This window comes from Dromiciops gliroides, chromosome 3, assembly GCF_019393635.1.
Source record: "Dromiciops gliroides isolate mDroGli1 chromosome 3, mDroGli1.pri, whole genome shotgun sequence".
In the NCBI taxonomy this organism is placed as follows: Eukaryota; Metazoa; Chordata; class Mammalia; order Microbiotheria; family Microbiotheriidae; genus Dromiciops; species Dromiciops gliroides.
In genome coordinates, this window is record NC_057863.1 from 333,737,229 (window position 1) to 333,750,227 (window position 12,999).

The following is a 12,999-nucleotide window of genomic DNA, read 5'->3' on the forward strand; positions in this document are numbered from 1 at the left end:
AAAACTGTCTCCCAGAATTGTTGGATCAACATTGACCCATTATTGAAAGGAGCCCCTGATTTAGGGAACTGTAACTGAAGATTTGTTAGTGGTACCTTATGCCCTTTCCCTTTAACTTTCTTTTTTGTTTGTTCTTTTTGTTTTGTTTTTTTCCGGGCAATGGGGGTTAAGTGACTTGCCCAGGGTCACAAAGCTAGTAAGTGTCAAGTGTCTGAGGCTGGATTTGAACTCAGGTACTCCTGAATCCAGGGCCAGAGCTTTATCCACTGCGCCACCTAGCAGCCCTCCCTTTAACTGTCAACAAAAAAAAGCTCCTTTTGCCCCTCCCCCTTTTTCTTCCCTTCAATGGCTTTTTTTTTTTTTTTTTGCACAGGGCAATGAGGGTTAAGTGACTCGCCCAGCGTCACACAGCTAGTAAGTGTCAAGTGTCTGAAGCTGGATTTGAACTAAGGCCCTCCTGAATCCAGGGCCAGTGTTTTATCCACTGTGCCACCTAGCTGCCACACCCCCCTTCAATGGCTTTTGTGAAACTCAGAGCTGTTGCTTCTGAGGTAGTGGTGGGGGAGGTGTTGGGGAAAAGAGGAAGCCAGGAGATAAAAATTTTAAAAACAAACACATTTCTTCATCAAAATTAGAGGTAGAAAATTACTGGGGAAGGGGAGGGGGGGGATATGCAAATAGGATCCTTTGTTTAGTCCTTTAATTGGTTTGAGACGTGGATAAGGGTTGACTAAGTTCAATAACATTTTAAAGGAACTTTGCTTAAGTAATGATTGACCAGAAGGTGAATGTGTAAATGCGTGTAATGTGTAACTCGTAATGTGCCACCAACTTACCACATACAATGAAAAGTATTCCCTAGCAAACAGCAGCCTAGGTCAAAAGGAGTTTGTACAGTGGCTCATAGGGGTAGTAATCCTGAACACAAAGAAACTCTTAAGTGCTGCTTAGACTAAACCTAGAGGCATTAAACTGAATTGATTAAAAAAAACAACCTAAAAAATAGTTTTAAAATAACATCTTAGGCACTTTTCTGCAATCACAATCATATCTTTTGCTTACAATCCATGTTCCTTCTTGTCTATTCACTTACTTTTTTCAAAGACTCACAGAGCCAGGGTTGGACAGGACTTTAGAAATCATCTAGTGTGACCCTATCATTTTAGTAATGAGGAAACAGAGGTCCAGAAGTGAAATGATTTGCCCACACACAGAGATATTTGGTGGAAGGAATAAAAAGCAGGTTTCTTGACTTCCAGAGTAGTAGTTTTTCCCACTAATATGGTATGCTGCCTCTCACTTGAAAATCTTCATAATGTGACATGCATGTGACACTTTAAAGTTGACAAAATATTATCTTTACAGCAATCCTAGAAGGTAGGTTGTATAAATTTCCTCATTTAACAGAAGAGGAAGCAGGTTCAGAAATAAACTGACTTGTCTATGGTTTCCTGCTAACTCAAATCCAGACCTTCTGCCTCCAAGTCTGATGCTCTTCCTTATCACCATATCCCTTAAACATGTGCATGTAAATATGTTTACACACAGGTACCTCTAAGACTAGATGGTCCCAGGGGGGCAGGCCACATTCTGTAACAATAATGAGTCAGGTGAGAACCAGGAAATACCCCACAGGAAAATCCACTATAAGAAAATTGAATTTCCAGCAAGGTTGATGCTGATCAAATAGTATCTTCTAAAAGCCTCCTTGAAAACTAGTTTGGGCAGAGGAGAGATCCCATGTTACAATTATAAGTTTCTCATCCTTATTTCTTTCTACTAGCAAGTCCCAGAAACTATTAGGGTTTGAAGGTACCACGTCTTCAGATATTATTGCTGGGAGGTGTTACTGTGTTTGCATATCTATCCTTGGGCATGGATCTTTATGAAGGAGTGCCCATAACTGGTATATGAAATTCGGTAACCCTGTGTGTATATCATTCCTGATTCCATTGACTTCTATCCCTCTCCTATCCTGGAAACGTTCCTCATTCTTATCTCCAACCAATCACAACTCTCCAATCCAATCCAATCAACATTTATTAAAGTGTCTACTTTGTTCCAGGCACTGTGCTAAGCACTAGGGATACAATTAATGAAAAGACAGCTTCCCTCCTTAAGGAACTTACAATGTAAAGGAGACAACACATAAAAGGGAGGAGGAAAGTGGGGTGGGGGAAACCAGGTAGTGGCAAACCAGGGGACTGGAATCTTGCTTGTGGAGCTGAAATCAGGCAGAACAGCAGATGTGTGGTCAAAGGATATAAACATGCAGTTTTTGGAATTAGAAATCATAGCTATCTGTAGTCATATAAAAAATGCTGAATCACTATTGATTAAAGAAACGAAAATTAAAACAACTCTGAGGTACCATCTCAGACCTATCAGATTGACTAATATGACAGAAAAGGAAAATAACAAATGTTGGAGGTAGAAAAATTAGGACGCTGATGCAATGTTAGTGGGGTTGTGAACTGATCCAACCATTCTGAAAAGCATTTTGGAACTATGCCCAAAGGGCTATAAAATTGTGCATACCCTTTGACCTGGCAATACCACTACTAGGTCTATATCCCAAAGAGAGCAAAGAGAAAGGAAAATGACCTATATGTACAAAAATACTTATGGCAGCTCTTTTTGTATTGACAAAGAATTTGAAATTGAGGGGATGCCCAACAAGTGGGGAATGACTGAAAAAGCTGTGGTATATGATTATGATGGAATATTATTGTACTATAAGAAATGACAAACAGGATGATTTCAGAAAAGCCTGGGAAGACTAACATGAACTGATGCAAAGGGAAGTAAGCAGAACCAGGAGAACTGTGTGCATAGTAAAAGCAATACTATATGATAAACAACTGTGAATGACTTAGCTATTCTGAACAATACAACGATCCAAGACAGTTTCAAAGGACTTATGATGAAAAATCCCATCTACCTCAGAGAAAGAGCTGATGAAATCTGAAACGAGATCAAAGTATACTTTTTAAACTCTGTTTTTCTTGGGGGTTGGGGGTGATTTTTTTTTTGGTGTTTTCTTTTGCAACATGATTCAGTAGAGAAAAAAAAAAACCTGAGAGACACAATGTATATGTTTGTGGAATGGCTGATATCCCACTAGGTGTTTCACAGCTATGCTCCCATACTCTGAGACCCTTAAGGATCTCAAATGGTGCATGAAGCAGACATTGCTGATAGATTATATCAAGATGGTTCATCCTTCATGATGTCCAATGCCATCCACCAGCCATGAAGCACACAGTGTTGGAGATAATACCAAGACCTTGCCAGTCTGAGCATCTTCTGATAGCACTGACTAAAGTCTCTCCTTGGTTTTCAGAGGGCAGCCAAGGTAGAGAGGTTTACAGCAGTATAGTATATAGTGTAACAGTCTTATACTGCTATCTGACACAGTGGAAAGTAAGATTTAGGTTAAAAAATGTTTTACTTTTAAGAATTTTAATAGCTGTACTGTACCTATGGTAATAGAGATTTCATGCATTATGAAAAGTGAATTTTTTTTTTTTGAAATTGATAGGTTTTTTATTGAAATGTTAGCACAAAAGGTCACAAAATTCTAGGGAATGACTCATGAGAAAAAATGTTTTGTATGCTACCAATTTTATTTTGTGTACTGAATTTTACGGGTTATTTCATGGTTGTGTTTAAGAAAAGTATATATTATCAAAGTTAAACTAAAACTTATTAAATATATATTGATATATATTAAATATATATCAAGTAAAACAAAGCCAAAGTTGATATGTCCAAAAATTATGTATTATTTTGTACTGTGAGTTCATTACTAGTTCTTTGGAAATGTGGTGGTTCACTGCACTGAACAGAGTTCTTAATTTTTTTCTTATTTGTTATTGTATAAATTATTCTTTGTTCTGTTCACTTCACTCTATATCAATTCATACAAATCTTCTCAAGTTTGTCTGAAACTGTGTTATTACTTTACCTCTTCAGGCCTCAGTAATCTCCCAAAGCCCTTTCACCTCTAAGAAACCAAAATTCTATAATGGCTCCACTACAACAACCTTACTCCAGTATCTTATCACAACATAAAAATGATACTGGTTTCTGATATGGTCTACAAGACTGAATGAAAAGTCAGTTCTGGCCATAGGTTGTGCTTGCTGCCAGAGGAACATCCTAGATAAGTACAGAGAGGCTCATTGCCAGAAGGCTGACTAATAGGTAATGAACTATTTGGTCATGATCAAACACAAACACAGGTAAAAATAGAAAATGGTGCTCAGTCTTGTACTGGTTCATTTCTATCTCTGCAGGAGGTAGCCGAATGGTAGAAATGACAGTTTTAGACAACCTCCAAAATTCTACTCCAAGTGTGAGATTCTTGGCCAACAACCAGTAAACTGACTGATTTACTACTAGAGGAACCAGATCTAGAGGAAGGCCATGACAGGCCTGTCTCCATAAGGCAAAGTCATAGCAAAGATCTTCAACCATACAGATGAAACCTTACACAATGTACAGGACCTGCCAAGTGTAACAACTTGGTCATCATTCCTCTCTTTGAAAAAGTCACCCCATGGCTAAGAATTGGAAATCAAAGAGATGCCCATCAATTGGGGAATGGCTAAATGAGCTATGCTGTACGATTGTAATGGAATATTACTGTGCTCTAAGAAATGACGAGCAGGAAGATTTCAGAAAAACCTGGAAATACTTACATTAAATGATGCATAATAAAGTGAACAGAAGCAGGAGAGCACAGTAAACAGTAATAGCAATATTCAATGAAGAACTGAGAATGACTTAGCTATTCTCAGCAATACAATGATCTAAGACAATCCCAAAGGATTAATGATGAAGCAGACTATCTGCCTCCAGAGAAAAAGAACTGATATTAACTGAATAAGACTGAAACATGCTTATTTTTTTTTACTTTCTTCCATTTTTTCCCTTTTATTCGAATCTTCTTATACAAAATTACTAATATGGAAAAGTTTTACACAACTGCACATGTATAATCTATATTTGATTGCTTACCAATGGGGCGAGGGGGGGGAGAAGAGAGGGATAGAATTTGGAACTCAAAACTTAATGTTAAAAAATGGGGGTGGGGGGGCAGCTAGGTGGCACAGTGGATAGAGCACTGGCCCTGGATTCAGGAGTACCTGAGTTCAAATCCGGCCTCAGACACTTAACACTTACTAGCTGTGTGACCCTGGGCAAGTCACTTAACCCCAATTGCCTCACTAAAAAAAAAAAAAAATGGGGGTGGGGGTGGGGGTGGGGAGAAGGTCATCCCACTGCTGTAATAGCCATGAAGAGCAGTAAACATCCAGAACTTGTAATATCACTTAATGATTATACAATTTCAACATAATTCAGGGGGAAAATGACTGAAGATTTTGAAATTTCCAATATCCTTTCAACCATTAAGAAGAAATCCAAGTGGGGTAACTCCTAGAAAGCCTCTCTGTACTATACCCACCCACTAAAAACCCTGGCCAACACTCTCATGTACCAGCTACTGAATGTATTCATCAGAACAGATGTCATCCCTATAATGACTCTGCCTTTGGAAAAGAATGGAACAGCAGACAGTTATACATTAAAAACTAGAAAACTGTGGAGAATTCCAGAAGAGGCAGGATGGCATAGTGGAAAGAGGGCCAGCCCTGAAGTGAGAAACACTGGGTTCTGACACATATTGGCTCTGTGATCCCGGGCAGGTGATTTAATCTCAGTGCCCCAATCAACTCTAAGTTTTAGCTGCAGAGTAGTTATTGATCTATAACAGTTGAATGGGTTTTCTCATCAAGAATTCCCTATACTAATGAAATTTTAGTTCCTTAAAAGAAAGCAAAGCAAAATTACATATAGCATTAAGACAATGCAAAAGCACTTTATGCTACTGAGAGATATAGACTCAAGAAATCTTTGAAATAAAACTAGCCACTCACAATTGACAAATTAAATAATAGTATGCTTAGTTGTTTCAGCATGAATAGGTTTTCTGACTTATTCTCCATCACCAAGGAAGTGAAGCAAGCCAGTATTTTTTTTTAAATGTGGTCATCCCCAAGGATGCAATGGGGAACCTACATATCAGTATCTTAATATATTTTCAAACATCTGGGAAACTCTTCAAATAAATAACTCTACAAGGAGCTAGATGCATCACCCAGGAATTACTTATGCATCTGAAAGTTTCACCAGTTCCTTGTTCACATACAAATGAGCAAACAACTGATAAAAGACTATTTTGAAGACTCAGGGACATATAGAGACTTGGTTGGCAATAGGATAAGCCGGCTGAGGGGACAAAAAATTTTTCTAGGAAGGAGGAAGGAGGAAGATGGCTTGCAGTGGTAGCACTAGCTAAGATCAAAAGTAGAAACTTAGGCCAGAGAATGTGGGCAACCAGAACTCAAGATCTAGGTAACACAAGTCTACTTAACAGGTATTGGGGGGACAGCTAGGTGGCACAGTGGATAAATGACCAGCCCTGGATTCAGGAGGACCTGAGTTCAAATCTGAGTTCAGACACTTGACACTTACTAGCTTTGTGACCCTGGGCAAGTCAGTTAACCCTCATTACCCCACAAAAACAAAAACAGGAATGGGACACAAAACCCAAGAACAGAGCCCAAGAGTAAATGAAAGGACTTATAAGGTAGGACTTCCCTATATACTTCTGCCAAGGACCAAAACTAGTATCCCTGCTTAGATAGGCCTGAGCTCAACCAAAGAAGAGAATAGGAATCCTAGATGAAGGGTTGTGACCAGGAATCAAAAACTAGGCAAAACATCTGTGTAAGAGACATGGTACCTTCCAACTTTAGGATTCTATGAAATGTTAACAAATTTTCAGTTTGAAAAAAAATTTTTAAAAAGTATTATATAAGTGCACTAATAATTGGGAAAATGTAAATATAAAACTCTTGCAATATTGCCTTATACTCCCTATATTGACAAAGACAGTAAAAAAAAATGACAAAATTCTATGCTGATGTCTGAAAAAATCTACATGCTAATATATTGTAGGTGATGCTATGAACTATTTCAAATTTTTCAGGTAGTAATATAGAATTATACCACAAGTTACAAAAATGTTCCTGTTTTTTGGCTGACCAATTCCATTAATAAGTTTATATATTAAGGACATAATAGACAGGGGAAAAAAGATCTATCTGTATAAAGATGTTCTCAACAGCACTATTTGTAAAGGCAAAAAAAATGAAAACAAATTATGCACCTGTAACTAGGGAAAGAGTTGAACAAATTATAGTATATAAAGCAATGAATATCAAGAATTTAAAAGAAATATATTGTTAGACTTATGTGAAGCTACTCAAAGCAACGAACCAAAAGAACAAAATACCTAGTGACAGTCAACTCTGTAGGCAATAGTAAATAACAACAACATTCACATTAAATGCACATGGCTACTTTGTTAACACCTTGTTAGAGTTAATATACACAGCTTCTATCTCAAGATCAGCATTTCTGAAACTTTGAGTCTCAGGACCCCTTTATGTTCATAAAAGTTACTGAAGATCTTGCAAAAAGCTTTTGTTTATAGCTATCAATATTTACAGTTTTAGAAATTAGAATGTCTCAGGATTATTATGAAAATAGTTTTGACTTCACATACTCCCTAAAAGGGTGCTGGGTACCCCAAGAGATCACCAAATCACATTTTGAGAACCACTGCTTTAGATGATATATGAATATCAAAAGTATAACTTTATATACACCATCATTGATATTCACTTTTTTTATACTGTTTAGTTGTTTTCAAGGTTCATGGGTTTAATGCCTTGAAATTTTTTTCATTTACTTGAATGCTGATACTTGCTAATGGAAATTAAAATGTATTGACTAGAAAAAATATGAGTATTTCTACTTACCTTCGTCTGTTCTTTTCTAATTTGCTTTAATAATGTTAAATCATTCAAATCCTTCTCTCTCTGTTCTCGAAGGCTCTTTACTACTGCTGATGTCTGAGCTATGCATTTTTTTATTACTTTCTCCCGGCTGGCATGAGCTTCCATCAACTAAAAGAAGAAACCAGAGAAAAAGAAACACACACAAAAAAAAGTTTTAAAAAATATTTTTAAATTTCAAGACTCTAAGAAACCAAAATTCTTAAATAAACTTAACTTTATAACACAGAATGAGTTATTATTGCTGAGCCTATTATATTTATCTATCGAAGAAAAAAGGCAAGAAAGTCAAGCCATTAAAAATGTGGGAAGTTTTGATTAATCTGCAATAATCAAAGGATGGGGGGAAAAATCAATTCTGTCTGATAGAATTTGCCTTTATCATTTCTCTTTCCCTCCTCTCTCTTCCTTTCCTCCTTCCTCACTCTGCCCTTATATTTTTTTGGTTCTTCCTCTTGACCACCCTGCATTCATTTCTTTCCCTTCTTTCTATCCAATTTTTCCTACATAATTTTCTCTTATTTTCAGTGGGGGAAGGAGAAAATGGGAGACATTTGAAGGGTGTTTCTGGGCAAACTTCCCCATGTTATCTTTTCCCTCCCCTCCTCTCATTTTTTCTTCTCTTGGTGGCACCTAGTGGTAGGACTGAATAATCAAGATGTGTTGTGATGATCAGACCTTTGGGTACAGTGTCTAAAGCTATTATTATTACCATTGCTTAATCCAGACACATAATTTAATTAGTGTAGGGAATTCCTGGTAAGGAAACTATCAATACAGATCTGCAACTGTTCTGCAATTTACACTCTTGAAGTGCTGCTGGGGGGCACTGAGAGGTTAGTGACTTGCACAGAATCACATATATACTATGTGTCAACACAGATCTCTATCAACTACACGGCAATGCTTCGCAAGCGTGTCCACATTTATATAAAATCAAAACATGAATGCCATTATGTCTCACATCTTTCAAAACCCAGGAGCACTGTATTTGTGTGAAACATCTGTGGGAGTACCTGGGGGGGGGGGGGGGGAGAGGCTCCAAGCAGGTGAGGACAATCAGATGACTGACACACAAGAGACAAGAGGAAATGTCCCCAAATCAAAATATTTAAGGTCAACACAACAAACAATTCAACCCCTCCAGAATTCTGTCAAATTGAAATCGCTATTATAGAAGCAAAAGGTAATTATAAAAGGTCTGAACAACTACATATGAGGTTTAAACGGAAAACTAACAAGGATTAAAAGATCTTAATGATTGGCAGAATGTAGCTCTGCATCCAGAGTTTTGTGTGAATAGTTTTGAAGTCATAATGAAGATATTTTTCACAAAAACATAGCAATAGTGTTCAACACCAGACAAAAGGTGTTTGAATTGGGTTCTTCTCTCCCTCCCACATATCATTTTGGGGCTCAATTTTTCACCTACTGTTTTTTAGTCATTGTTTTATCACAGTGCTTCTCTACCCTTAGGTGGGAGAGAAAGAGAACACTGAATTATAGCATTTTATATTTTGGGATATATAGGATCTTCTACCTCTCAAACATTTACCATCTTGGAACCTTTGTTCAATCAATCTTTAAAAAAAAAACCAACAAAAATAGTTAACATGCTTCTGCAATAATATCTTTTGGAATTTAAAATCCTTTTGAAATAATTTTTCACAATAAGCAACAACAAGGGATGTTGTGCACATTGAAGCAATGTATATTTCAAAAGCAAGATTAGGAATATTTATTCTGGAGTATGCACTGTATTAAAGAAAAGATATATTCAGGAGTACTTCAATCTTGAATGACAAGGATGCTGATATCAATAGTAATTATTTTGCATTGATAAGGTGTTTCTAAAAGTTCATGGGCTGGTTTAACATTCACAGATATTCTAGGGGGAAAAAGTATAAAATATATGAAGATATGTTTAGGGTAGGAAAAATACATCCAAGCCATCAATATCTCATTAAAATCATATTCATTCTCATTAAAATAATATAAAGAACATATTTCTGCAGTATAGATCTCCAAAATCAGAGCCTCACAACACATTCACTAATGGTCTCCCATAATTGGTACAGTGAAAAACTAAACTACCTTCTCAAAGAGATATGTCCTCAAAGAACAAGGTCGAGAACTTCTAAGCAGAAAGGAAAAGTTAAAGGAATAAATCAGTTCAAGAACCAATAACAGAATACGTATCTGACAGAAATACACAAAAACTCAACCCCCCACACACATTCAGTCCCACAGATGCTCTCTCTTGCTCTCACCCATACTAGTGGTATTGTGTCATTTATTTAAGGACATGGGATTGCAAGGCATTCTCAAATTCGTAACGACAGATATTTATCACAGATTTATGCACAGATGCACAGGTATGGAGGAGTCCACAAATATACAAGAAAATATATATGCATTTTATAAAAACCTTGCCCAAATTTGAATAATCATACACATTCACGTGCACATAGCTGGCTTACCTTAAGTTATATCCCTCCATGTAGCCAGACACGCATGGATTGACTAGCCAGTAAATGTCACATATAAAGAGAGCTATGAATGCTCCCTCTAATACAGGGAGGTTGTTTTGTTGTTTTTTTAACTTTTTGGGGGGTATCATAGACCTCTTTGGCAATCTAGTAAAAATCTATAGACTTCTCAAAATAATGTTTTTAAATGCATAAAATAAATTGGATTAAAAGGTGAACCAGTTATACTGAAATAAAGATGGAATTTTTTTCCCCATCCAAGGTCCTGGTCAACCTGAAACCTTCCCACAGATGCCTGCTTGAACAAATAGGGAGAGCTGCACTAACAGGTTTCCTAAGCTTCCTTATCCTAGACCCCATGCCAATGTCAGTGGTGGCCCTACCCTTCAGGGCTCCTCACCCAAACCTGCTCATTGTTTCCTGCTCTAAAAATGGCAGGATTCTCAGATCCCAGGACTATTGAAGAAGCATCAAGGGCAATTCTGAGGTTAAGGTGCCAAAAAGACACTGGGGAAGCTGCAGCTGCTACAGAGTTCTGTTTCTTCCCCGAGTCAAGGTGAATACTCGTATGGAAATATTGGCATAGGCACTCTGACTAGGAACTAACTCTTCTCTAACCAAAGCTTTCAAGTATACAGATGGATAGTGTGATGGAAAGAACACCTCATAAGGGGTCAGAAGACACACGTGTTAGTGCTGGGTGTGCCACTGCCACTAAGTGACCTCGGACAAGGAACTTCATCTAACCCAAAACTTAATACTTCTGGAAAACAAGGGCATTCCAAGGAACTGCTCTAGCTCTTCATTCTATGATACAATCAGTAATACCTATTATCATAAAGGTAGTAGGCATTCCAGGAATTTTCACATGACAAAGATATGTCACACTGAAAGACACAGTTAAGAGAAAAGATGGGTAGGCAACTAAGAAGTTCCAGACTGAACCAAGATGGTTAGATGGAAAGAAACTAATCTTGTAGATAAATGATTCTTATGGATTTAGATGGCAAGATAATATGCAATAACTTTTTTTCCTTTTTTTGGTAATACCTGTGATTTCGTACATGTAAGGCGCTCCCTAATGACGAATTTCCTCTATTGACATAGATCAACAATTGCTTTACAACTTAATAATCCTAGAGAGCTGTTTAGAGTACTGGGAGGTTATGTGATTTGTCCAGGGTCACAGAGCCAGGCTGGCCACTTTATTAAGCTATGAAGCAGCAATAGGCAATAATTTCAATGTTAAAAAAAAGAACTAAAATTATTGCAGTAAATGAAAACTAAATTCAAAATTTGGGTTGTCCTTAATGAAATCATCCAAACTGGTTTGTAAGGAAATGATACCTCCACTAAATTAATTACTTCAAAGCCAAAGAAAAGGCTCTAAATAGAGCCTAAAATTAAAACAAAAAAAACAACTGATTTTGATGAAATCAAATTCAGCAAAAAAGACTAATAAGCTAGAAAGTAATATTTTAAGTATCATTTTTTTCTCTTGAATTTTCTCTTTGAATTTTCTCTAAAATTTATCTCATTTTAAATTTGGTTGGGACCCTTTAACATGAACATTCAGATGCCCCCAAAGCAGGTTACTTTCCCTTTTTACTGTCTTGTGAAGAGGTCTCACATAATTGTCTGCTTTCTCCACTGGTTTCTGTAATTTCCTTTTGTGACAGGTGGAGGAAGAAAATACAGGAAAAGGTGAGGAACTTCAGTTTACTTTTCTACCTCTCTGACCTCTCTCATTATTCTTTCAAATGCCTTGCCATGCCTGGTATTACTATACTTAATATGAACTACTTACTATTGTCATTATCTGTCCAACAAGGATGTTAAGATCTTAGAGGAAAATCATGGAAAATTCCTTTCCCACTGCCAAAGAATATCAAACAAGTACAGGGTGGGTCAAAAGTCACGATATTTTAATACCTTTTTCAAAAGTATTTTTTCTTTATTTTTCACCATTTACAAGATTTGATTTTTCACACATGATGTAAATTCACATATATATGTACACACACTGCATGATGCTATGCTATTGTAAAATAAAGACAAAAAAATAAAGGTGTTATTAAATACTGAAACCCTTTCCAACTTTTAGTCTACCCTGAATAACTAAGATGAAGGCTAGATGCATAAGACAGAGAACAAATACTGTTCCGGCATCTCTATTTCCTCCAAATCACCACCAACTGGTTGTCGATGTAGGAATATAATTCTTCTTCACATACCTGAAGTCTTTTTTGATTCATAAAGGGTAGACCTGAACCTACTCTCAAGTATGGACAAGGAAGTTTGGGGGCAGTTAAGTAGCACCTCCCCCCACCCAGCTGAATTAAATAATAATTCATTTGTTTCTTATTTTGCCTAGAAGTGGAAAGTTAAGAGAAACTTTAAAGGGAGATCCAAAAGATACACTTACAGACTCATAAAGTTGTTTACAGGTTTTGCTGGCATCAATTTTTCCTGCAAAGGAAGCTGTTGGAACCGTAGTATTTAATTCATGTACTATTCTGTCATCAATCGTCCTCATCACCTTGAGTAATTCCTATATGTGTTTAAAAAATAAAAGAATAATA

The 12,999-nt window shown here is 36.8% G+C and overlaps 1 protein-coding gene across 2 annotated transcripts in view; it reads right to left on the minus strand.

Annotated features, from left to right (window-relative positions):
• MIX23 (mitochondrial matrix import factor 23) overlaps positions 1–12,999 on the minus strand; it is a 35,369-nt gene that overhangs the window by 6,792 nt on the left and 15,578 nt on the right. For both annotated transcript variants that reach the window (XM_043996273.1, XM_043996272.1), the window contains exons 2-3: positions 12,843–12,968; positions 7,893–8,039 (exon numbers count right to left, since the gene is read on the minus strand). In XM_043996273.1, the coding sequence (XP_043852208.1) occupies positions 7,893–8,039; positions 12,843–12,953 (258 nt within the window). In that variant the 5' untranslated portion in view covers positions 12,954–12,968. The remainder of the gene's footprint in view (positions 1–7,892; positions 8,040–12,842; positions 12,969–12,999) is intronic.